This window comes from Prionailurus viverrinus, chromosome C2, assembly GCF_022837055.1.
Source record: "Prionailurus viverrinus isolate Anna chromosome C2, UM_Priviv_1.0, whole genome shotgun sequence".
Classification (NCBI taxonomy): Eukaryota; Metazoa; Chordata; class Mammalia; order Carnivora; family Felidae; genus Prionailurus; species Prionailurus viverrinus.
In genome coordinates this window covers 79916479-79943953 of record NC_062569.1, presented here as the reverse complement: position 1 = coordinate 79943953, position 27475 = coordinate 79916479, and the positions used below count along the sequence as shown (strand labels likewise).

Below are 27475 nucleotides of genomic sequence, written 5' to 3'. Positions count from 1 at the left end.
TCCCAGTTTTCACGATACATTTTAGTCCTTTTCTCATGTCTCCAGCCATAATTCCCATTGTTTCTTTCTCTTTTGCTCATCCAATATGATGGATAATGGTAGAGAAGTGATGGCCTGAATGACACATCTCCATTCATACCCTTACTTCAGAAGGAGCTCCAGGAAACTTGTTCTAACAGCTGCAAACAGACCACTCTAATCCTCCCTCTTTTTTCTTCCCTTGCTGGTTGTGAGGTCTGATCTACAAGTGACTGTTAAAATAGATTTCCCCATAAACAGAGTTGAACATCATAACTTTTAGCTATGCTGGGTTGGCTGATGAGAAAAGGAGCCTTAAAATTAATATTACATAGAATATTATGTCATCCAGGATGCTGTTTATAAAAACTGTTTCCTGACTTTGACTGCCTGGGTAAGGATCAATTTAACATAAGTTGGCCATTTGGGAAGTAAAACATCACTCTGTGTAGGTTGGGTGGCAGAGAGAGCCAAGAAGATTCCTTACTGCTAAGGAGCTTAGCACATCTAGCAGTATCTAGGAAGCAGTATTCTCCACTATTTTCATATAGGTGGTCCAATATAAAAAAAGAGTTCAAGACATTTCACAATGATTCAGGTAATGGTCTTGTGTACATGGCTGCTAGTACTTCAAGTTTCAAGAAATTCCACATTTCTTAAAAGAGACAAATAATGGGGTGCCTGGTGGCTCAGTTGGTTAAGTGTCCGACTTTGGCTCAGGTCATGATCTCACAGTTTGTGGGTTCGAGCCCCGTGGCGGGCTCTGTGCTGACAGCTCGGAGCCTGGAGCTGCTTCTAATTCTGTGTCTCCCTCTCTCTCTGCCCCTCCCCCATTCATGCCCTGTCTCTCTCTCTCTCTCTCTCTCTCTCTCTCTCTCTCTCTCTCTCAAAAATAAATAAACATTAAAAAAAGAGAGAGACAAATAAATATTCTATCTCTTTAGCCCACTTTAAATCTTATATTCATTTATACCAAAAGAGTATGTTACTCTAATGGAACCAGTGTTTACTACCAATATAAGCAAAGAATCCACTTAGAATTAAACCCCCTCTTTTTAAAAAGTCTGAAGTTTACATATTTTGTGGATGTTTACAGGCACATATATGTACACAGATTCAAAGCTTATTTTCATTTAAAAAGCATGAATTAGATTTAGGGAATTAATTAGTTTTGAAATGGCTTATAACTGGCATTTATTTATGACATTTCAAATACTGGTCAGGAGGTGTCAGAAACCTGATGTGGTAAAGGAAGGAGAAGATGAATCATAGAAGCCCAAGCAAAAAGAGTCATATGATAATCCTGCATTTTTTTTTTTCCTGAAGAAAGGAAATATCTATCAGTTCATCAGTCAGGTAACTGTTGTCTCCTATCGTTGAATTCAAAGAATTTATCACATTGATCTTTGTATCAGGAAACACTGAGTAATATTATCAGCAATTCTATAGAGGATACAGAAAATAACTTGATGTTTAATTTTTATACCATCCCCAAAATAACAGAATGGTATAGTATTGAAACGTTAGCTGAATCAACAGCCATCATTCAGTTGTCTTTAACAAAAGTCATTTGCCTCAGTTGTACATATTTTGTATTGATGTAAATACATATTCACTCTGGAAAAATTAGAAAGCAGCTCTACCTTTACCATGCACTAGCCCAAAGTCAAATCCAGATGGGATTATCTGACAGACCTCTAGGGTATGGATACTTACATCATTACTGAACTTGATGACAACATTTCTCATTTATTCAGTAAATATGAATTTGTCAGTCTCTTATATGTCAGGAAACAAAAGATAATCCTGCCTCAAGGACTTCATAGTCTGGTATTTCTCACAATTACTTCTTTGCTGTTCAAGCTTAAGGCATTACACACTTTTAGGTTATCTCAGTAAGGAATATCCTGTGAATAAAGTTATAAGATGTTTTACTTTACTTAAGTAATGTGTGATTCAGTACAGCAAAACACACTCCAAATCCCTTCTATGGCCTTGAACTCCAATATGACTCCACAGTTTAGGAGGACATTTGGGTGAGGACCCAGGGACCAAGCCGAGAAACACCTTCCAAAATTCACGAGTGGCCCTGTCTGCACTTACAAATGAAAACCATTACCTGCTGGTTCAACAGAAGTTTGTGCCCAGTTGGTATCTTTTATTTCAATAAAATTCCAGCTTAGAGTTTTATAAGGAAATATGTATGCTCAAACTATGAAACACCACAAATTACAGTTTTAAACTGGCACTTAATATATTCACCGAAAGGCAATGTATGACTTTCCTGGTAGTTTTTCCACAGTGTGAAAAGAACCTTAACAGTTACATTCCAGTGTGATATTTTGTGTGGAGAACAGACCAGTTATTCACCGTAACAAACGGTGATATGTAGAACTGGTTATTAACCACCTCCAACCTTCTGTCTAATGACACCCATCATTATCACCATTTTACTTTAGTTTGGCTATACAGCATATAAGAAATGGGTATCAAAATGGACAATGACAATATCTTATCAGAGATACGCCTAAAATGTAATTTTCATATGTACTTACAACGGTAAAGTCTAATCACCTTAAGCAAAAAAATAATAATAATAAATAAATAAATACATAATACATACATACATAATAAACACATAAATATATGTGTGTATATATATACACACTTATATGTACATATATACATATATATGTACATATATACATACATGTACATATATATGTATGTGTGCATATATACACATATATACATGTACATATATATACATATATGTGCACATATACACACACATATACATATATATGTAGCTGGATTTGTACTCTGCTGTTTATTTTCTTTTTAAATTGAAAAAAAAGGTAGGGGAGGACCATGGGGTTTCAGAGCAAGGCTACCACCAAAACAGATATTTAAACAGTGGGAGAAGATGAAAGAAATAAGGAAACCAGTCCAGGCAAGAAAGCTCTTTAACTTTGCAAATGTGATGTGTGCTTCTGTGTGGACACAGAGCTAATCATTTCCACTAAGATGCTGTTGAAAAAAGAAGAACGTCGGGAGTCAGCCTTGTGCATTTCTCTTTCAACCAAGGCCTGGATGGAGTGACGCTATGCAATGTAACACACAAGCACCTCGGAGCCAAGGACTCATCAAGGTCTGGCAAATAAATCAGTTAAAGGCTACCCCAGAGACCACGGCCAAGGCACCATAGATAACCCCTCACCCACCCTAGTCTCCCAGGCAGGGGCTGGCTTCTGCATGGTGTTCAGCAGGAGCCGCTTGCTCAGCTCCATCACTGCCAGGGGCTAACCTAAGGTACACACTAGGAGCACATTCTTACACTGGGGTAGGTGAAATGGACATTTCTGTGTGACAGCTTTGTACAGTCGTGATCCAAGGTACATTTTCGGCCTAAATTTCCACTCGGAAAAATGTTACATTTTCATGGCACTCAAAACAAAGATTAAAATTTAACTTTAGGATGATTTGTCACATAGGACACAAACAGAAGCATAACCTTCTAAAAAAAAAAAGGAGGAGGTATAAATGTTATTGAGATGCAATTATATACAATCTAAAAATTAATTGCCCGTCATCAAACTCTTGGCATGCACCTTCTGAGTCAGCTAACCACTCCTCCACCCCCATGTCATTGTTCTTTAACTGTTGAAGTTCTCCGACAGGTACAGACTAATTCAAAATAAACCGTATCTTCTAAACATGGACAGTGCAAATGAAGATCTGTTTTTCTTCTCAAATGGAATTTTCCCACATTTTATTTTATTGTACTCCCACTCATATCTTATATATATGAGGTTTCTACAGAGCGTTAACTTTCCCCACAGCTCTCAAAGAAAGCTATTAGTAAACAGACAATACAGATATATAGGCAACTATGGCTTTTATTTGCCCTAACAAATCACAAGACGCTCCTAAATTTTTCCCAAGAGAATATAGGGAAAGGAAGATAAAGCCATCCACACCTATTCCCTTTTTCAAACAGCTTAAGACCCAGATCTGATCTCAATTCTCAAGAAGCCAAATAAAAACCAGCAAGGGCCCATTCTGCGGGGATAGCCTGCGTCCCCATTACAGCATCGATGTGCTGTGGCTTTCATGTCCCAGTGGCCTACATGTTTGGGTTGCTCTGAATGATACAAAATATTAAAAATTTAATTACTAATTAATCTCCCCTGCAGCTGTTCATGGCTTCTGCAAGCTAGAACAGGGAGCGCAAGAGAATAGAAGATCCACGGCACCACGAGACTCCACCCTGATTACACTGACTCCAAGCCCTCGGGCCACACGAATTCCTAATAAAAAGCCTTCCATACAACACACACTCACTGAGAAACACTTTCTCAGGTTGTCTCATAGATTAGTGTTCTATGAAAAGAACTTAGTGTGGGAGCCCAGGTAGTGTAATTAGAGATGTGCCCGTGTGACCAAACAGCATTTATGTACTCGGTTTCCAAATAGACTAAGAAGTTCTAGAAATTGCTAAATGCCTTAAATTAGGAAGATAAATACATCATTTATAGGGTAAACAACATTCAGAAAGGATAAGCTCCAAATCTTCAAAGCCCTAAAGCTTTAAAGCAAGCTCCACAAGCTAACAATTCCAAAACAAAACAGGAAGAATTGAGTGAAAGGTTGCTTTGAGACAACATCTTATTCCTTGTAGCTCTAGAACAATATTGTATTTCTGCAAACGGGAAGCAATTGTAGTTACTATGCCCATTTTATTTTATTTTATTTTTTTAATATAAAAATTTATTGTCAAATTGGTTTCCATACAACACCCAGTGCTCATCCCAACAGGTGCCCTCCTCAATGCCCATCACCCCCTTTCCCCTCCCTCCCACCCCCCTTCAACCCTCAGTTGATTCTCAGTTTTTAAGAGTCTCTTATGGTTTGCCTCCTTCCCTCTCTGTAACTTTTTTTCCTCCTTCCCCCTGCCCCATGGTCTTCTGTTAAGTTTCTCAGGATCCACAGAAGAGTGAAAACATACGGTATCTGTCTTTCTCTATATGACTTATTTCACTTAGCATAACACTCTCTAGTTCTATCCATGTTGCTACAAAAGGCCATATTTCATTCTTTCTCATTGCCAACTAGTATTCCATTGTATATATAAACCACAACTTCTTTATCCATTCATCAGTTGATGGACATTTAGGCTCTTTCCATAATTTGGCTATTGTTGAAAGTGCTGCTGTAAACATTGGAGTACAAGTGCCCCTATGCATCCGCACTCCTATATCCCTTGGGTAAATTCCTAGGCGTGCTATTACTGGGTCATAGGGTAGGTCTATTTTTAATTTTTTGAGGAACCTCCACACTGTTTTCCAGAGTGGCTGCACCAGTTTGCATTCCCACCAACAGTGCAAGAGGGTTCCCGTTTCTCCACATCCTCTCCAGCATCTATAGTCTCCTGATGTGTTCATTTTAGCCACTCTGACTGGTGTGAGGTAGTATCTGAGTGTGGTTTTGATTTGTATTTCCCTGATGAGGAGCAACATTGAGCATCTTTTCATGTGCCTGCTGGCCATCTGAATGTCTTCTTTAGAGAAGTGTCTAGTAAGAAATTGCTGAGGCTGAGGTCAGAGAGGTTTTTCATGCACAATCCCAGACTTCAGCCTCTACTACAAAGCTGTAATCATCAAGACAGCATGGTATTGGCACAAAAACAGACACATAGACCAACAGAATAGAACACAGACTCCAGAATTGGACCCACAAAAGTATGGCCAACTAATCTTTGACAAAGCAGGAAAGAATATCCAATGGAAAAAAATACAGTCTCTTTAACAAATGGTGCTGAAAGAAGTGGACAGCAACATGCAGAAGAATGAAACTAGACCACTTTCTTACACCATTCACAAAAATAAACCCAAAATGGATGAAGAATCTGAATGTGAGACAGGAAGCCATCAAAACCCTAGAGGAGAAAGCAGGGAAAAACCTATCTGGCCTCAGCCACAGCAATTTCTTACTTGACACGTCTCCAAAGGCAAGGGAATTAAAAGCAAAATTGAACTATTGGGACCTCATGAAAATAAAAAAGCTTCTGCACTGCAAAGGAAACAATCAACAAAACTAAAAGGCAACGGACAGAACAGGAAAAGATATTTGCAAATGACATTTCGAACAAAGGGCTAGTACCATGTCTATTGTAGAAATAAAGAAAAGGAAGGTCAGCCTGGTGAGGTGACAGTTCACACAAGTGAAGTTCTTTCTAGAGAGATGGTCACATGGAATTGAGAAGACGGTAGTCTTCTTACTGGCAAATTTGGAGTCTAAGCTACCAAACTATCCCCAACCCTATCCTTATCTCCAAAATTTCTCCAAAAATTTTTATACTGGCATGGATAAGGATAATGAAATCCCTTTATCAATTTTGTCCATTATCAATTCAAACGCAACTTGATTCAAACGTTACCATGAAATATTAATATAAACTACGTGAAAGATCTTCCAGGTCACCTAGACACCAGCTCCAACACTACCACACTCCTTACAGGAAGAAGAGGCAGCTTTGTTCTACGAATTAGAAGACCAGCATTCCAGCTCTGCCTTCGCTGGGAGAACGGAAAAACAAGTCCATGATTTATCCTCTGTCTTCTAAGAAACTGACAGAATTGCAACGGATCCCTCGTGTAGCTGCACTTCTACCAAGAAATGATGTTCAATGGGTGGGGTCTAGTTACATACTATCTCACAGGTGCTAAATGGTAATAAGTTTTCTGTTTACTTTGGAGGTATGTTCTTTATCTACTCCTTTGTTATGTTTCCAAGACACATTTTTTAGGAGAAGTATCACAAAAGAGAGACACTGTGGAATAAACTAATTGAGATGCTAAAAAGAACCAAACTGTCCCCTGGTTGTTGTTATCATCCACAGAGAACCATTCTGACATGGTTCAGGAAAAAGACAATCATTCATCTTGCCTCTAACTGAGCCTCACTGAGCAATGTTCTTTCCTGTCTGGGGAAAAACTTGCCTTCTGCAAAGCAAGTGTTTGGCTACATGACCTCGAAAGCTCACTTAAGCTCTGATACTCTATGATCATATTGGGTCTGTGATTTACGCATTAACTACCTCTGACCTTCTCACACCTGTTCGTCCAAAACTAACACACACATATAGAAATGATCAGAAATTTTAGTTTCAAACACGGAGGTAGTATAATTGCATACCTCTGTGAAGTGTCACAGATGTATATACTTTTACATTATGAAATTTGTTTTTAAAATTACCCCCAATTCCAATGCAGCAAGAAGCTGCAGGAGTTGCTACCCATAACACCCCCCCACACCCCACCCCCCACCCCCTCCCGCCGATTCCTCCTCTTACTATGAGTCCTTGGGCATCAAGAGGGCTACCTAGGTATTAAGTACATGTGATTCCTTCATCCACCATTGCCCTTTGCATTCCACATACCCTATATGTCACAATGTCCCTAACTCATTCTTCAAGCAAGGCATTCGCTTTCAACATTCCCTGGCTTCCTCATTCCTGTTTTTCTGGTACCTTGAATCCCACGCGCTTCTCATGACATATGCAACCAAGTAAGTACAGCTGCTCCCTGCTCTGTGAGGTCCTCCTGGACACTTCTGTAGAAAGGCATATAAAGTATAATGCTGACATTCCTAGTTTTGATTTTCCAACAATTTCAACATCTGGTAAGTCACATGGTGACTGCAAGTAGCACAACAGGGAAGTCTTCCTTTTGTGTCCTTTAGAATTGTTTACGTGCTTGTCTTTTCTCTAAGACTAGGAATTATTCCAGAGCAAGGACCTGTTGATACCGATCTTTGTATTTCCAATGTCTAATCCACAGTGGGATCTCAATAAATGTTAGGTGAATGAATGAATATGTAAAATTAAGCAACATTTCCCAAAATAAAAAATAGATAAATCAGCACACAAAACTAAAGTTGGGAAATCTGAGAGCAGGAAACGTTTGCTTGGAAAAAGGAGGAAAATGCTCCATAAAATCTATTTTTAAGAGCGCAGACATTTTTTTTAAGTTACATGAATAGAGCTCTTTTGGACCTCTCACTCGGCAAATATTCCACATATATCATCATTTTCCCTCAGATCCATGAATCAAAGCAGCCTTTACAAAGGTGATTCAGAGGTGGGCTTGGGAAAGCATACAATACCTGCTTAAATAATGAGAAATCATAGACCTACTAGCCTACTTTAAGTGTTCGCGTGACTCAACAGATTTTGCAATTTGCTTTGGATCAAAAATGGAAACATCAAAGTTGGGCATTAACAGTGCATTTCTAGGACTTTCCAAGTACCTTTTAATTACAACACAACACAGTCTCCTGCAGATATCATCTTCTCTTGACACATAATTTTTAATATTTTAAGTGTGTGATTATTGTTCTCACAGCATATAATTATGTTAACCAATAAATACTAACACATCTAATTCAGTTCCACCAGAGTGAAGATAATTCAGAAAAATGGGATGTATCTCCCAATTAACTCTTGATTTCCTAAATTAGAATAATAAAACAAAAGTTAGAAAGGATCGCTCTTTAATTTTAGGCACGATGAAAGTAGATCTTTCTCCTAATTCTTAACTTACTCTATTTAAGGGTTACCATTATTAACATTTTTTAACCCTCTGAATGGTTTACTTTTTAGGAGAAAGCCATATTTAAGGGATACCGTTACTCATATGACTGTATAGTTTGTCACTGGTAAAAAAAACAAAAAAACAAAAAAACAAAAAAAAAACAAAAAAAAAACATAAACAAACAAAAATCCTGGCATCCTCTGTCTTATTCAAGAACTTAGAACCAAACACACAAAAAAGCCAAGGCCCAGCTGTGCCCACCCTGTACTCATGTGCCCTGAGAAGGTCACTTACCTGCCACATCGTAGTTGCCTCATCTACAAAGTTAGCACACTATCTGTATCTAGCAGTTGAGATATCTGTACCTTACTCAAGTGAGAAAATGCAAAAGTGCTTTACAATCAGTAAAGTACTGTCCAAATATCAGTGATTACGAGTTTGTGTGCACAGTAAGATGGCTCAAACAAAAACGGAGCTGCTGAATAATCCATTAAAATGCAGTGATTTGTGGGAGGCAGGCACAGACATAGCCTTAAAGAATGAATGCTATATTAAGCAAAAAACTCTGGGCAGAACCTCTCCAGTGTGTATTAGTGTATAATAATTTAGGAGATAAAAAAAAAAGATTAAGCAAAAGTCCTATTACAAAAAGGGTGGGTTAAAATAGTATTTGAGCAGAAGACAGATGAGTCCAGATGAAAAGTCAGTGGTTTCACTGTCCTGAGAAACTGGGCTTGAGGTATTTGCTGGGTAGAACTGGAAAAATGTTTAGCACCAAACAATGGCCATAAGCTTGCTTATGAAGTCAGCAAGGCATGTTGAAGAATAATTCTCAGACTTGGGTTCATCCTCCTGCATCCTTCCTGATGTTGTTGTTGGGTTTGTTGTTGTTATCCAAAATGAATTTTAGCTTTCCCCTGCTTAAGAACCTTCACCTATTCCCCATTGTCTATAAAAATCAGGCCAAAATGTCAATCTGGCATTCACATGTGTCCACAGACTCGCAGTAGGGAACCATCTGGTCCTAGAGCCCACTCCAAGCCTTCATTGGCCTCGTCTGCTGCTTGCCATTCTCTGAATACACCCTGGACCTTCCTGCTTTACAGCTCATGCCGTTGTCCCCTCTGCACCCCAACAATCCAATGCCACCCATCCCAGTAGCTGAACATGCAAGTCTTCGGATAAACCTTCTCAGAGTTCTGAATACTCAGAAAGTACTACTTTCACGTGCTTCTACCATATTTGCCATAGTTTAACTTCTGAAATCATGGGCTCTTGGAAGATGGTGGCTTGGCTCTCTTTTTCACTCTATCAACCACCGACTTTCCTTCTCCCAAAAGGTCCCCCCAAAAGACCATAGCGCTTGCTACATACCTGCAGCTCAGGGCATTTTTTCCAGAAATGAAATGCATTTTTACTGGAGCCAAGAGCCAAGAGCCAAGACAGGTGAGGAACCACTAAGCTCTGGTGTCTTTTGCCTGGTGCCCCCACACGGCTGATGAACCCATTATGTGTTCAGAAAAGGTAATGGGACTATGTAAAGAGGTAAAGAGGAAAGTACTGCCACCTTACGTGTGGAAATGGGTGACAGCGGAGAGGCAGGACAGGGTTTTCGTTCATGAAAGAAACCATCATGAATTCAGGAGCTGCTGTTCAAGAGCCAGAGTGAGACTCAGAGTGCCGTATGCGCTGTCACTTAGTCAAACAAACATCACTCCAGTCAAACAACAGCGACGACGGTGCCAATCCCATGTTTGCACCTAGAGTTCTGCTGGCTGTCTTCTGAGGACTCGGAAGCCCTAAAATAGATTTACCGTTGCCTTCTCAAGACCTGAAGGAGGGGAGCTGGCCAACAGCAGTGGAAGCTCAGCTTCTGAAATGTAGATAATAAACTATGGAGCAGAGAAATAGCCACGCTCTAAAGTAAGCAAAGAAATGCACAGAAGAGCTCATATCAAGGCTCCATTAGAATCAAAAAACAGATTCTAATTGCTACCACTAATTCTGGTGAGACTGAGGAGTATAATAGTGAAAGCTATTCCGAATCTTTGGAAAGAAAAGTTAAGAAAGTGATTATACTCCTCAGTGAAGAAATCCCAACCCGAGGAAATCTGAGACAGAGAAAGAGATCCCAGGAAAACATAGATGAGAGGCGCCTGGGTGGCTCAGTTGGTTAAGCGTCTGACTCTTGATTTCAGCTCAAGTCATGATCTCATGGTTCATGGAATCGAGCCCTGTGTTGGCCTCTGTGCTGACAGCATGGAGCCTGCTTGGGATTCTCTACCCCACCCCTGCCCCTCCCGCCTCACTTACTCTCTCTCTCTCTCAAAAATAAATAATCAATAAACTTTGGGAAACATTGAAAAATATTTTTAAAAAGAAAATATACATGAACATGTCCCTCATAGCATTACTAACAACAACAACCAGAAAACGAAAGCCACTTTAACATCGAACATAAGAGGTTTTTTTACAGAAGATATAGCCCTCACCTTAACTTTAACATAGCCATGCTAAATCCTATTTGTGAAGACTATACAGACATACAACAAAAGAATTCACACAGGGAAAGTCAGAAAAAGAACAGTGCAATAAAATAAGAAGAAATTTAATTTTCACAACATTTCAAACATCTTGTATTCTTTTAAAAAAATACTAGCAAATTCAATTTAAAAGCTTTCTGCCAACTAACATACGTTGATATTTATTCAATAAAAAGACAACATAGACCGCTGACCCCGAGAAGATCAAAAAAGAACGGAAAGGCAATAAGACGCAGCATGTTCTCTTGGGTAACTGTGGACTCTCTGTGGCCAGCAATGTGGCCATATTTACAGAAGGATCTTACCTGTGGAGGCCGAGGCTTGTAGGGCGAGCTGCACTCAAGGTCGGCCAAGATGCTAGTCAGCGAGTCTATCTCGGCATCCAGGCTAGAACGTCTCTCCTCAAGGGTCTTGCCTCCAGGATTTCCCTGCAAGAAGCATCATAGGCATGTTACAAAAATAATAATAGTAATAGTAACAATAAAAAATCTCCAGTTTCTAGTGATATCAGTCTATGTGCAAATCTCTCAAGATACAGTGTGACTTTGCCCAAGCTTTTCAGCACCTCAGTTTTGTTTCTGTGTTTGTTTTTGTTTTTTTAGCTTTTGCAAAACCTGGAGTAGAATTACCTTCTTTTGACAAATAAGAAAACTGAAAGATATGAAGTGATTTTCCTAAAATCACACACATTAGAGGCTTTCTTTTTTGATGAGTATACAAGCAAAAGGAAATAAATGTCTCCATTCCTGTGCTGAAGGAGCAGATCCAACTGTGGAGCTATTACAAGTTCTCTGTGTTCAGAAACCATCACACAGAATTATGACATTTGAGTGGGGACAGGAAGGGGCAAGGGCAGAGACAGACAGCCCAGGAAGAGGAATTGGTGGGCCAAGTGCAGGTACTAGGTGTGTCTGAGAGAGACAATGCATTCCAAGCACTTCACCTCCAAAGTGGGCTAGAAGGGGTCTGCTCAGGGTTCTGGCCAAGGGGCTGCAGAGAACACATGTGACAGTGGTTACTGATTACGAAGCTGGACACCTATGGATTTCACGTGGAAATGTCCCATGTTGTCACAAGTTCTGACACCCACCTGGGCTCAGAAGAACAGGGGGCCATTACAGGGCAAGACACTGTCACAAGGGCATTCCCAGGAATCGTGAGCAGACTGGAGGAAAGCAAGCAAACGGTTTGGTTCGAGCTTAAGGCAAGGTAACGGAAAGTAAGATGGTCATAGGATTTGGAAGCAAAGTGAGTTAGTCTTTTTTTAATGTTTATTTATTTATTTTGAGAGAGATAAAGAGTGTGAGAGAGTGAGTGGGGGAAGGGCAGAGGAAGAGGAAGACACAGAATCTGAAGCAGGCTCCAGGCTCTGAGCTGTCAGTACAGAGCCCGACACAGGGTTCAAACTCAGGAACCATGAGATCATGACCTGAGCTAAGTCAGAGGCTTAACTGACTGAGCCACCCAGGCGCCCCATGTATGTTTATTTTTATATCCTGCAAACTTAATGAACTCACCTATTAGTTTTAAGAGGTTCATTTGTTGTGTTTTGTTTTGTTTTGTTGTTTTTAAGAATCCTTGTAATTTTCTATGTAGCGAATCATGTCGTCTATAAATTGGGACAATTTTATTTTGGGGGAACCTGGGTGGCTCAGTCGGTTAAGCACCTGACTCTTGACCTCGGATCAGATTATGATCTCATGGTTCGTGGGGCTGGAACTCACAAACTGTGAGATCATGACCTAAGCCGACTTGGACACTCAACCGACTGAGCCACCAGGCATCTCTTAAAGTATTATTTTAGGGGCACCTTGGTGGCTCAGTTGGTTGACCATCCAACTCTTGATTTCAGCTCAGGTCCTAATCTCACAGTTTGTGAGTTTGAGCCCCAAGTCAGGCTCTGTGCTGACAGCGCGGAGCCTGCTTGGGATTCTCTCTCTCCCTCTCTCTTTCTGCCTGTCTCTCTCTCTCTCTCTCAAAAGAAATAAACTTATAAAACTATTCTTTTAAGGTGACAAAGTTACTAGTGATTGTGGATTGTATTGGGAGTGTCTCTTTCAACTCCATCAAGAAACCAAAGTATGCAATAAGACCCAACCAAAATGAAATAATGGGAAATTAGTGTCATCTCATCCACTCTACTGAACTTCTCTGAAGCAGTTAAATATCAGGATAGGCTACTAAAGAGTTTAGAAAAAGCATCAGCCAGGATGCTTGGGTGGCTCAGTCAGTTAACTGTCTGACTTTGGCTCAGGTCATGATCTCATCGCTTGTGGGTCAGACCCTGTGTCGGGCTCTGTGCTGAGAGCTCAGAGCATGGAGCTTGCTTCAGATTCTGTGTCTCTTTCTCCTCTCTCTCTCTCTCTCTCTCTCTCTCTCTCTCTCTCTCTCTGTCCTTCCCCTGATAGTACTCTGTCTCTGTCTCTGTCTCTCTCTCTCTCAAAAATAAATAAACTTAAAAAAAATTAAAAGAAAAGAAATAAGTGTATTAGCCAAGAAACCAGAATATCCTCAGCGACAACAAAAAATAGGGTACACTGACACGCCAGCATTCAATCTTACAATTCTCTAAGTAAACGTATCTTATTAGTGATGTGCTAAATCAGGTAACAATAGCATAATAGCATTGTCTGTTAATATCACTAGTTTTTTTTCCTCTAGTAGCCTGCTCACCAGACCAGCTTTCCTGAGTCCCAGAACTTAAATTTAAGTCTCTACATAAAACAGACCTAATAGGCTCTAGTGTGTCTGTCCATCACTTGTGAATTTAGCCCGTGTAAGTTGATCCCTCTGGACTTGATCTGTCCCAGGCACACAGATAACATCAACATCTATGACGTCACGGCCCAGCCCCATGGAGCCAAAACAGATTGTCGTCTGTCCCAGAAGTAGTGGTATTCTTACTTGTGAGCCGTCTCTGAATAAGGGTATTATTCATCACACTATCTAAAGCAGCTTCCTCATCATTTTCTGGTTCTGAATGTATTTGTACGACCCTTACATGGTACTCTAACCTCTCACCTTGTTTTTCTCATAATATCAATCATCTTTTAATATCTTAATATTATCTTTTAATATTATCTTTTATTTGGCTGTCTGTCATCAGTTGGCCCAAGAGAACGTGAGCTTCCTGAGGACAGAATTTTGTCCATTTAGCTCCTTGCTGTTTCCCCACAGTCTTGCTAGGGCCCGATCCATGGACGTGTTCAATAAATTCTTTGAGTAAATGAATAACGTCTGACTCTAACACAGGTCCAGCCAGCAACCTTCTTCATATCAGAACCTTTGGGGTAAAAGCAGCCAGAGGTACAACAGGCTCAGTGGATGCTCTTGTATATCGAATATGTAATATGTTCTAGAAAGGGAATCAGAGTCCCAGGGTGCATGAGTGTGCACCCAATATATTCCATGCTGTATGACCCATATTTGCAGCTTGCCCTTAAGAAAACCGAGATTGCCCTCAGCTCTCTTGCCAAAGCCAAAAATAGAAAACAGTGTCATAGCAGGTGGGTTATGTTTTTTCAGAGTCTGAATTTCCAGTTTGACCAAGTCCTGTAAGGCTAGTCGCCCTCTGTCCTAGAAAGATATGTTTCCAGAATGCTAATCCCTCTATCAAAGGCGATCTCAACTTTATCCTGCTATGAAATATGGTGGCATTATAAAGAATAAAGTCCCTTTAGTGTTTAAAATTCATGTGAAGGGGCATCTGGGTGGCTTAATCAGTTAAGCGTCTGATTCTTAATCTCAGCTCAGGTCTTGATCTCAGGGTCATGAGTTCAAGCCCCGCACTGGGCTCCATGCTGGGCATGAAGCCTACTTAAAACAAAAAGAAAAATAAATAAAATAAAATTCATGTGAACATTCTGGCGAATGGGTCCTGGTACAACAAGGAAAGATGGGACATTATTGTTTGGGAAGGCAATTGAGAACTATGTGAATCTGATTCCCTTATGCATATTTCCATTATCTCCCTATAGTCATAGATAGAGTAATATATGTGTAAGGGTAGGGAATTGGTTAAATTCTTCTATGGGCCATAGTCTCCTCACCCTCACCTGCCTTACCTAAGCCAGAGAGATGTTACAAGATTCAGATAAGAAAATGGATGGGAAAATACTTTGTAAATCGTAAAGTGCTATAATTATGATCATTTTCTTAAATAGCATTAATTATACTAACCAGTAACTGAATTAATATGAATAATACACCTATTGTTAATTATTCTTCTTCTTAAAGGGAGCATCATTCATTAAGTGTCCCCTTGGGGTATCAGTAAAGAGACAGAATTTAATCAGGTCTTCAACATCTGTACTTTACTGTAGCAGAAAGCACATCAACTGCCCTTGCTCTAAGTACTGGGATGTCTAACCACAGAAACTCAAAAGTCACAGAATTATCCTGAGCTATACAATGAAACAAGTAATTATAGTGCTTAACCAGCCTGTACATGTAAGACTTCAGTTGGCATCCAGCCTCCTTGTCCTCTCTTCCCTCCAAGCTGGGACTACTCCCCATTTGTAGTTGCTCATATTAGGTTGATGCAATTCAACAAGTTCCAGCCTAATGCCATGGGATTTTGCACTAAGATCCCTGGCCCCTTGCTGCGCTACCTGACCTTCTGATAAGAGCTCTGCTCCCATATTTCAGTCCCTATTACAGATTAGAACAGATCTCTTTCTCACTGCTGAGTCTCTATCTTATGCCTCAATTCAAATAATGGAAGTCCTGCCCATGCCCTACACTTGCACTTCTCTTAGTCCTCTCCTGTACAGAACCTTTAGATTTGGGAACTATCTTACTACTCCCAACACTTTATAGTAGATGCCAGAGGTGACAGTCTTATAACCAGTTCACAGAATGGCCCACACTTAGCAACTTGTCTTCCTCACTTCGTATCACTGCAGCCACACCCATCACTTGATGGTTAAACCGCCTGCTCGAGGCCAAATAACAAGGAGGAAGATTCCCCTGATCCTTTGCTCAATGCTTTTTCTAGATACCACATGACCTCCTGTAAAGCGTCCATTGTAATAACAACAACTCTCACGCTCTTCAACCATAACTAGAGAGATTCCAGTGTCTCAGTCCAGGTTCTGCCAAAAAAACAAAGCCTGAGACAGAAGCTGGTGTACAGGTCACTTATTTTGGGAAATGACTCCCAGGAAAGAGGACTTAAGGACTGGAAGACTTAAGTGAGGGAGGAGGAAGGTCAATCCAAAGGTGCTATACTGAGGTGGCCAGTGCTGTGGGCACTAGGGCTCCCTTCTCCTGGGAGGGCTGTGAGGAACGCTGTGAATCATGCTTCAGACCTCCCCACCTTAGGGATGAAAGACAAGAATATTTATCCTCAGGCTCCAGTTTTCCACTGGTCTAGGGTTGCCTATGGGGTTATAAACTCCCCCATACTCATCCTAAGAAGTAGAATGGTGACAGAGAAGCTTCTGGTGGTCACTGTAGCAATTAATGGTGTGTAGAGGTGGGAAGACACAGTGAGAGGCTGGATACAAATGGTGATCAGTGACTGGGTCTTTTCACTAACAGCTTTAAAACCCCCATGAGTAAGCCTTCCATAAGACATTAGTTTCTATGCGACTCTTACTGTCATCCACTCATTAACAATCTATGTGACAAAAGCTCACCAAACACAACTGGGGCTTATTATAACTTGGAAAATCATAATTCTTAGTGCCACTAGCAGAATTATAGGCTGATGACTTCTCCATTGTAAATACATAAGAAACGACTTTAAAACAGGGCCCAGAACCAAAATGTATAGCATGAAGGCTATTTCCATGAATCTGATTTTAGATGAGTAATGTTTTTGCCCACATCCTGGTAATCCACTAATTATAGGTGATAGACCAGGAGTGATAGTATTGAGCTAGGAAAGAGTATTCACTTGTATTTATTTATTCCTTCTTTATATCCAAATACATTATTTAAAGAAAGTTAAGCTCACGGGAAAGTTGAACAGGTAGTAAAATTAACTCCAACCACACATCTTTCCCCCAGATTCATCAATAGCCCATATTTTGCCATACTTACTTGCTCTCATTCTCTCTCTCATAACAAATACATTTATTTGTTTCATTTGTTATTGTAGTTACACCATTCGAAAGAAGTTGCAGAAACTTCCCCTCTATATACTTGAGCTTAAGCTTTTATCTCCTAAGAAGTCCTTGTACCGTGATCACACCCAGGAGGTTTAAGACAGGTGTACAATTCTCTAATGTGCACACTTGCTCACTTTTCACCATCAATCTCAGTAACATCCTTTTATTTATTGTTGTTATTTTCCATCCAAAATCCAATCAAAGATCACACATAGAGATGGCACGTCTTTTGGTCTCTTCCCCACCCCCCCACCCCCCGGCCTATTTTTGTCTTTCATGAAACTGACTTTAAGCATTCAGGCAAGGTGTCTTATAAAAAGTTCAACAACCTTGCGTTGTCTGTGATTATTGTGTATGATGCTGTGTCCACCCCACTGCATCACACAAGGAAGCTCAGGATGTCAATTTGGCTCGGTTTAGTGATGCCAAGTTTGATGACTTCATTAAGGTAGTGTCCGACAGATTTCTTCATTGTAAAAGTTGCTCTCTTCCCTTTTAAATCAATAAATTATCTGTGAGGTGGCACTTGAAAACTCTGCTATTATTCTGCTCATCAAGAACCTTTCACCCAGGGGCGCCTGGGTGGCGCAGTCGGTTAAGCGTCCGACTTCAGCCAGGTCACGATCTCGCGGTCCGTGAGTTCGAGCCCCGCGTCAGGCTCTGGGCTGACGGCTCAGAGCCTGGAGCCTGTTTCCGATTCTGTGTCTCCCTCTCTCTCTGCCCCTCCCCCGTTCATGCTCTGTCTCTCTCTGTCCCAAAAATAAATAAACGTTGAAAAAAAAAATTTAAAAAAAAAAAAAAAAAAAAAAAAAAGAACCTTTCACCCAAAGGTTTTAGCATCCACAGATGATCCTCATCTGAATTGATTATTACATTGGTGGCTACAAAATGGGGACAGGAAATAAATGCATTCTACTTAGCATAACAAGTTAGTTGTTAAGTATTCATTTCCAATTTTGAGGTAGGGGACCAGGATAAATGGCCAAGTCCTCTGCTATGAAAAAAACATCAGGAACCTGAGGATCAAATCAACATTCTTAAAAAAGAGAGTTCATGTTGAGGCTGTTAGGAGAAACATAGGATCAAGGCAAATGATCTAGTTAATTAAGAACCACTGTCTGTCCTAGGGAGTTTACTTCCTAGAATTAGAGCCAATGCCCAGTATCACACACTCAAACCATGCATGAGCCTGACCTCAACCTCAACGATGTCCAGAATCTTTGAGGTGGCTAAGCAATCACAGTGACACATCACAGAAGGGGGATTTAAAGAGCCAAGATTTTACATGATTGCTCAGAAACATACCGGAGAAAGAAACAAATCATCAGAGAGAAACTTGATGTTAAATGTACTAAACCTATGATTTTTTCAATTTTTTTAATATGTACTTATTTTGAGAGAGAGAGAGAGAGTGCATGAGGGAGAAAGTGCAAGTAGGGGAGGGGCAGAGAGAGAGAATCCCAAGCATGCTCCACGTGGAGCCCCGAGGGCACTTGATCTTACAACTATGAGATTGTGACCTGAGCCAATGTCAAGAATTGGATGCTTAACCGACTAAGCCACCCAGGCACCCCTAAATCTACATTTAAATCACGTTTTCCAAAGCTCAGAGAACTTGAGCAGACCCTATGTGTAACACCAAGGGACTCCCAATAGGCCCCAAACTTGGGCTCCCTTTTGTGATTCATTAGGAAAAAAAAATCTCCCTGATAGTTTAGGAAAAACAAAACAAAACAAAACAAAACTATCTCACCTTAGGAAACCCTAGAAGACTAGAAACAAAACAGTACATTCTTTTACACACAATTACCATTTTCTTTTCAGTGGACTTACGTATTAATACACTGTAGATATTACTTCATTTTTATATTCTATAATGGTCAGAAAAGTTCATTGTTCCCTTATTTCTAACATTCATGAAGAAAAAAAGAAAATGGTTGATGATACAAGGGATATAAAAAAAAACTGTATTGTCTATAAACAACAAAACTAAGTTTCAATCATTGATCATCTTTCTATTGTTAATTAAGCTGAGAATATAATTAATAAATTTTTTCATGATCATTTTTGTTACACTCCCCCCAACCAAGCACCTCTAACACAAAAAGAGTAATGGCAAAGCCTCTGGAGTCAGACTGTAGGGGTTAGAAACCTTCTGCCACCTGTCAATTTGGTGACATGAATCAATCTAAGGTCTCTGGGCCCCAGCTCCTCATGCTGTTGTTACAAGGATTAAATGAGTTCATTCACGCCAAGTACTGCTCACATCTCAAGAATTCAATAAACATTGGCTACTCGACTACTGCTTTGACCACAGTCTCAAAATAAATGCTTTGGCTGACATAGTCAGAGTGAGTATATGAGTTTGAAAAGTATTTTGATTCAAAGTAGAATCAGGTGCTGGAGTTTCAGTTCGATGAGGCTCCCGTGCTTCACACATGATGGTCCTAGGAATGAACCGCAAAGAACATAATTCAAGATCAGTGGTTCTCACACTTTAGTCTGTTACAGAACCACCCAGAGAGCTTGTGAAAATGCAGATGACTGGGATCCAACCCCCAGAACTTCTGATTCTGTGCATCTTCGGGCAGGCCCAAGAATTTACATTTCTCACAAGTGTTGAAGGGATGCCAACAATGCAGGTCTGAGGATCACACTTTGAGAACCACTGGTGTAAGTAGATTTCTAACACAATGAACACATAGAAGGGTGTGTGCGTGTGTGTGTGTGTGTGTGTGTGTGTGTGTGTGTGTGTGTGTGGGTGTCTCTTGAAGATACTAACAGGTGAACCAAATAATAGGTAAGAAAGATCTGGATAAAAATAAAATGGAGACAGTAGCAGTGCTTCTTAATATCATCCCCCATGCTATACTAATAATATCAGTCCCCTTATCACACTGATTCTGATAATGTTGAGTTGGCAGGTAGCATACACTAGTGAGAATTACAGAAAATATAACCTATTTTATCCAATAGAAATGTCACCTTATTGAAGAGACCCCAAATGCTGGGGGAAAATGCTTTAATTCATGGCTGTGCACTCTCCTTCCCACTGATTTAGCTAAAGGGCCTACCTTTCTGAAATCCATCTACCTTATTGAATGTACTCTCCTCCATGAAAACATTACTGATAACCTAATTACTGGATAATGGACTCTCCTTTGCCTAACTCTGCTGATAGCAATATTCATAGGGTAACTCCCTCACTGTCGGTTTGTGAGAATGGCTCTTCTCCATGCTGTTCTAGGAAACAGTTTGTGCTAAGCAGCATGAAGGCTAAAGAAGGCATGATCCTCAATCTCAAGGAGTTTATAGTCTACTGGATAATATTACTTTTCTATCTGCCTAATAACATCAAATACACTATGTTCTTTGAGACTCTGTAAAACCATGTGGAAGAGACAGATTTAAAAACAAAAGCAATCTCCTTCCCTAAGATGCTGGCAATGCTTCCAATGGCTGGCAGAAATATAATTCAACTTTTCTGATGTGCAAAGCAAAGCTAAAACTCCAGTCTCTTTACCATCTACATAGATTCATCTACCCTGTAGGTTAAGGACAGTGGTAAAAAGTGCCACAAAAAGCCATCTTTGGAGCAAACTCTGTTGCATTCAAAATAGAGACAACACTTTTATGATTCAAACAGAATAACAGCTTGGCATCTGGGAACATGGCATTGAATAAACAGAAAGTAGGGTAACAATAGGAGACAATGAGAGCTTTCCATGGTTCTAGTACACTTGAAGCAAAAACATCAAGATAAAACCGAAACATTAGACCTGATACATAGCTCAATTTTCCCCCATCACAGTCTCTACCATCTCATACTTTTCAGCACTAAACACACTCACCCAAAGTTGACAATGTTTGGCCAAGTCACATCTCTTTCAAGGGAACAATCCTGCCCTCATTGTTTGTTGCCAAAAGACCCATATTTTGGACCAGTTATGTAACCCCACATCAAAATGTGACCCACGGAAGCAAGGCTGGACACCTGACCAAAGGCCCATCAACCGGCTGGTGAAGAACCTTTGGCCAATGACAAAAAGAGAAGCAATGTGATTAAACGTCCTTCTCTTATCACTTTGGGTGAAGAAACGTAACAAAACTGCCATGAGGATGGACTGTGGTCACGATACGCCAAGAAGACCATGATTGTGGCTAATTACTAATAATTAGATAAGAGGCCAACTACTGGAAGGGGCTGAGGAATAAGGAATGTGCCAATAGTGGAGAAGCAGAGAATCGAAGAGGGAGAAGGAGGCAGGGAGGGAGAAGGAATGAAAAGCAAAGAGAGATGGCCTCATCCCTGAGCCTTCTGCCGTCAGACTCCATCCACATGGATTCTTGAGATAAACTCTTTTACATGGGGATACTCTGTAGGGACTCTGTTCCCCAGTCAGCCCAACTGAGGCAGCCAGTGCAAGATCTGCTCACTTGTGAGGACGACAGCCCGGGAAGCCAGGTCTACCTGTGACATCATAAGCACTGACCTTTCCTTTCTAAAACTCAATTTTTTCCTCTTGAAAATGAGGTGTATGAGCCTTCCGGGTCCACTTTTATTTTTTCAAGTTCTCACATTGTATGGGTCTATAATGACATTTCACAACTCGCCTGCCATCGTCTTTGTTGCCCGCTTGCAACCAGATCTAAACCAGAAACAGGCCACCTCAGAGCTTACGCCAACTCAGCTATAAGTAAATAGCCTCATTTCTCACTGTTCTGTGCAGATAAGAAAGCACAAAGAGGGGCAGCTGGCGGGCTCAGTCGGTAGAGCACGTGACTCTTGATCTTGGGGTTGTGAGCCCGAACCCCACATGGGGTGTAGAGATAACTTAAAAATAAAATCTTAAAAAAAAGCAAAAACAACAAAATACCAAAAAAAAATAATTTCCCTGTATTTACTCACTCATTATTTCAACATAAAAATAATATTGAAATATTGATAATACTCAAAGTAGCTCCTTGTGATTAAAATAAAGATCAGTTTGCATGAGCATAGTTATAGGGTAACATGGAAAAATGTATTACCTATGTTAATAAAATGCAAATCATAATAATAACCACAAAAAGATTATTTGACAGTAAAATAAACATTTGCCACACCTTTCTAAAGCAGCAGAATCCTCTGCTGGAAATGAAATTCTATATGAAACCTCATTACATAAACAGATAAAAACAGAACTACTCTGGTTCAAATACATCAGGAGAAGCCCAGGGTTCCACCCAGCGGGTCCTCCCCATTAGCTCCAGTAATGTCCCAGAAGCACTTCTATAAAAAGATAGTTCAAAAATCACAGCTGCAGGTTCTCTAGGCAAGCTATAGATGAAGAAATGGGATCCTTAAGGTCCACCTTGCTAGTCAGTCCCGTACATCGTTTAGCAAACACTATACTAAGCTGCCTTTTCTACTCTGTGTGTGTGTGTGTGTGTGTGTGTGTGTGTGTGTGTGTGTGCGCGCGCGCGCACGTCCATGTGTGAAAAAAGGAGGCACAGGCATATCTCAGAGATATTGGGGGTTCGGTTCTAGACCACCATGATAAAGCAGATATTATAATAAAGCAAGTCAAATGAATGTTTTGGTTTCCCCATACCTATAATAGTCATGTTTACACTGTACTGTGGTCTATTAAGTGTGCAATAACAGCATTGTCTAAGAAAAAAAAACAATGTATCAAAATACTTTGCTGTTAAAAAAATGCTAACCATCACCTCAGCTTTCAGCAGGTCACTATCGTTTTGCTGGAGGATCTTGCTTCAATGCTGAGGGCTCCTGACTGGTCACAGTGGTAGTGTACTGAAGGGTGGGTGGCTGTGGCAATTTCTTACAATCAGATAACACAGAAGTTCACTGCATTGATAGAATCTGCTGCCCATGAACAATTTCTATGTAGCACGTGATGCTGTTTGATAGCATTTTACCCACAGGACTTCCTTCAAAATTGGAGTCGGTTTTCTCAAACCCTGCTGCTGTTTTATCAACTATGTTTATGTGATATTCTAAATCCTTTACTGTCATTTCAATAATCTCCACTGCATCTTTACCAGGCCTGGTTTCCATCTCAAGAAACTTTTCTTTGCTCATGCATAAGAAGCCAAGTCCTCATCCATTAATGTTTGATCCAGGGACTGCAGAAAATTCAGCCACATCTCCAGGCTCCACTTTTCATTCTATCTAGTTCTCTTGCTGTTTCCACCATATCTGCAGTTACCTCCTCCACTGAAGTCTTGAACCTTTCCAAGTCATCCATAAGGGCTGGAATCAACTTCTTCCAAACTGCAATTAATGGTGATATTTTGAACTCTTCCTGTGAGTCATAAATGTATTTAAAGGCATCTAGAATGGTGAATCCTTTCCAAAAGGTTTTCAATTAACTTTCCCCAGAGGAATTACAGTCTAAGGTAGCTATATAGCTTTAGGAAATGTATTTTCTTAAACAATAAGACTGGAAAGTTGAAATTACCCCTTGATCCATGGGCTACAGAATGGGTGTTGTGTTTACAGGCAGGAAAACATTAAACTCATTGTACATCTCCATCAGAGCTCTTGGGTGACTGGGTGCATTGTCAAGGAACAGTCATATTTTGAAAGGAATCTTCTTTTTTTTCTCCCCCTGAACAGTAGTTCTCAAGAGTGGGCTTAAAATATTCAGTAAAACCATGTTGTCAACAGATGTGCTGTCATCTAGGCTTTTCTGTTCCACTTACAGAGCACAGACAGAGTAGATCTTGCATAATTCTTAAGGGTCCTACCATTTCTAAAATGGTAAATGAGCACTGGCTTCAACTTAAAGTCACCAGCTACAATAGCCCCTAACAAGAGAGTCAGCTTTTGAAGCTTTGAAGTGAGGCATTGACTTCTCTCTAGTGATGAACATTCTAGATGGCATTTTTTTCTCCTGAAGAAGGCTGTTTTGTCTCCATTGAAAAGCTGTTGTTTAGTGTACCACCTTCATGAATTATCTTAGCTAGATCTTCTGCATAACTTGCTGCATGCAGCCTCTATCTCAGCATTTGCTGCTTCACTTTGTACTTTTATGTTATGGAAATGGCTCCATTCCTTAAAGCTCATGAACCAACCACTGCTACCTTCAAACTTTTCTCCTGCAACTTCCTTATCAGCCTTCACAGAACTGAATGAAGTTAGGGCCTTGCTGTGTATCAGTTAGGCTTTGGGAATGTGGGGGAATATTGCAGCTGGTTTGATCTTCCATTCAGACCAGTGAATTTTTCTCCATATCAGCAATTTTCTTTCTTATCATTCATGTATTCGCTGGAGTAACACTTTTAATTTTCTTCCAGAAATTGATTGTGTTTCACTTTATTGCATTTGCAACATGGTTAACTGGACAAGAGGTCTAGCTTCAGGCCTATCTTGGCTTTCGACGTGCCTTCCTCATTAAACTTAATCATTTCTAGCTTTTGATTTAAAATGAAAGATGTGTAACATTTCCCTTCACCTCAACATTTAGAGGTCATTGTAGGGTTGTTAACAGGGCTGATTTCAATATTGCTGTGTCTCAGGGAATAGGGAGGCTCAGGGAGAGGGAGAGAGGGGGGAACAGTCAGTCGGTAGAGCAGTCAGAACACAAACATTTATGGATTAATTGTGTCACCTTGTATGAGTGTGGTTCATGGTACCCCCAAGGATCACTGATCACAGATCACTATAACAACTGTAATGATAATGAAAATTTTGAAATATTGCTTTATTACGAAAATGTGAGAGACATGAAGTGACCAAATGCTACTGGGAAAATGACACCAATTAACGTGCTCCACACAGGGTTACCAAAAAGCTTTATTTTGTTAAAAAAATAAATGCAATATCTATAAAATACCAGGTGTGCCTGTACACCCAATTGAAATATTTATAAAGATATCCATAAAATCATTTGAGATCATGGAAACTTTCCCAGAAATGCTTTGCATAATACAATTAATACAAAAAATTACAAGTAGAAATTTTAAAAGGTAGAGAAAAAAAAGAATCAGTTTGATTTTCCATTAAGGAAACATTAATTTGAGGCGTGGCAGACGGAGAACAAAAAATCATTTGAACCTATGAATTAAATAGACCGAATAAAATACAGTTGGGTCCTCACCATAGAAAATATGCAACAGAAAACAGGCCCTGCCAGATATTTCCACTATTGATTTTGCTTTAAAACCTTACAGAAGAGGGGAGCCTAGGTGGCTTAGTCAGTTAAGCATCCGAATTTGGCTCAGGTCATGATCTCGCAGTTTGTGAGTTCGAGCTTCACGTTGGGCTCTCTGCTGTCAGCACAGAGCCCATTTCGGATCCTCTGTCCTCCTCTCTCTGCCCCTCCCCCACTCACTCTCTGTCTCAAAAATAAATAAACATTAAAAGTATTTTTAAAAAATAAAAATAGGGGCGCCTGGGTGGCGCAGTCGGTTGAGCGTCCGGCTTCAGCCAGGTCACGATCTCGCGGTCCGTGGGTTCGAGCCCCGCGTCGGGCTCTGGGCTGATGGCTCAGAGCCTGGAGCCTCTTTCCGATTCTGTGTCTCCCTCTCTCTCTCTGCCCCTCCCCCGTTCATGCTCTGTCTCTCTCTGTCCCAAAAATAAATAAACGTTGAAAAAAAAAAATTAAAAAAAAAAAAATAAAAATAAATAAGACCTTACAGAAGATAGTTTCCTTATTTTGCATTTTGATAATACAGGGCCAATGAGTTAGGGCATGAGAAATTTGTGACAGAAGCCACTTTCTCACATTCCTCCACAGAATAATAGAAATAACCAAGAGCAAATGTTTGAATACATAGAACTTTGATATTAACATCATATATCAGCTCATCATCCTCAAGCTTTTTCCCCCCCTTGAATCCTTTCATGACCCCTCAAAATGATGACAAAATTGAAAACCAAGGAAAGTATTCAGTTCCCATGTGTAACACGAAGGGGCATGCCATCAAAGTGGAAAAGGAGTGAGAAATTCTTTTATACATTTGTGGCTGTGATTCTATGTGCTGAGCTTCATCAATCAGGACTTTCAGATAAAGGATGTTTGGGGAAGTGTGACTAGATTATAGATGATTAGCATGAAAATGGTAACTCAGGCTTAAGAAATATCAGAACTGGAAGGGAGCATTAAGGGGCTCTTCCAACATTTTCACTGAAAAATAATGATAGTGCCCCCCCCCCCCCCAAAGAAGTGATTTAAATGTCTGAGGTAATAATTTAGTGAAGGGGTTGAAATAGGACTAGAATCTGAACATCCTATACGGGAAAACATCTTCTCCAAAGCAATAGCTCAGACGTTATTTCAACCGTTGTTCTTACGAGCCTACAATATAAACAGAAAGATCCTCTTGTCCCATTTTACAGATGAGGAAATGTTACAAAAGACAGGAGCAGAGACATTCCCCATGGATTTCCACTTCACTGTTGGGATAAGACCAACAAAATGGAAGAGTCATCCTCAAGCCACTTCAACTGCAATACTAACGTACAGGCGCAAACAAGAGCTACCAAAATTCCTAGAAGAGAGATGCCAGAATGGGTGGGGACACTGAGGTTCACACCCAATGGAGACAGGAAGAATCTTAGCCACCATCTATCACAAGGCCATGTTGAACCAAAAAAGGAAACAAAGGACTGGAAAGTTTAAGTGATTTGCTAAAAGTCCAACAGCCAAATGATAATGATGGGTCAGGGAGACCTAAGTCAATGCTCCCTGGCCCCAGTCCACCCACCCAAAACTCCCAACTGTCAAAAAGACAGTATTAAAATGTTCTCCTAATAAACTTACAAGTGTGCTACTGTCAGAAGATGACTTAATAATAGTGAGACCCAGAAAAATGATCTTGATTACCTACCCAGAACAACCACAGAATTCTCTTTTGCCACCACGGAGGTGGGTGTATGAGCCAGGAAAGCAGAAAGGAGCAAACTAGGCATCTGGTGCTGGTTCTGCCATAATTCATCAGGTGACCCTGGGCCAATCGCTTTGTCCTTCTAAGCTTATGTTTGCTCACCAGCAATATGATGGATTTAGACTTGATCTTTACAGTTTCTTCTGGTTCAAAAGTTCTGCTTTTCTAACACATCCACCTACCTACAATCTACCTAACATTATAAGGAATCTAAAGTGTTTCATTGTTGTTGATATATTTTTCCTCACTTGTAGCCACTTACTGGAACCAAATTACTCTGTTCCTATTTAGTTTAAGTGTACTTTGATAGTTG

At 40.2% G+C, this 27475-nt stretch overlaps 1 protein-coding gene across 11 annotated transcripts in view; it reads right to left on the bottom strand.

Moving 5' to 3' along the window:
• LPP (LIM domain containing preferred translocation partner in lipoma) overlaps positions 1–27475 on the bottom strand; it is a 677058-nt gene that overhangs the window by 329800 nt on the left and 319783 nt on the right. For 10 of the 11 annotated variants that reach the window (XM_047874816.1, XM_047874813.1, XM_047874823.1 and 7 more), the window contains one exon: positions 11461–11586. In XM_047874816.1, the coding sequence (XP_047730772.1) occupies positions 11461–11586 (126 nt within the window). The remainder of the gene's footprint in view (positions 1–11460; positions 11587–27475) is intronic. The other variant, XM_047874824.1, reaches the window with a different exon arrangement.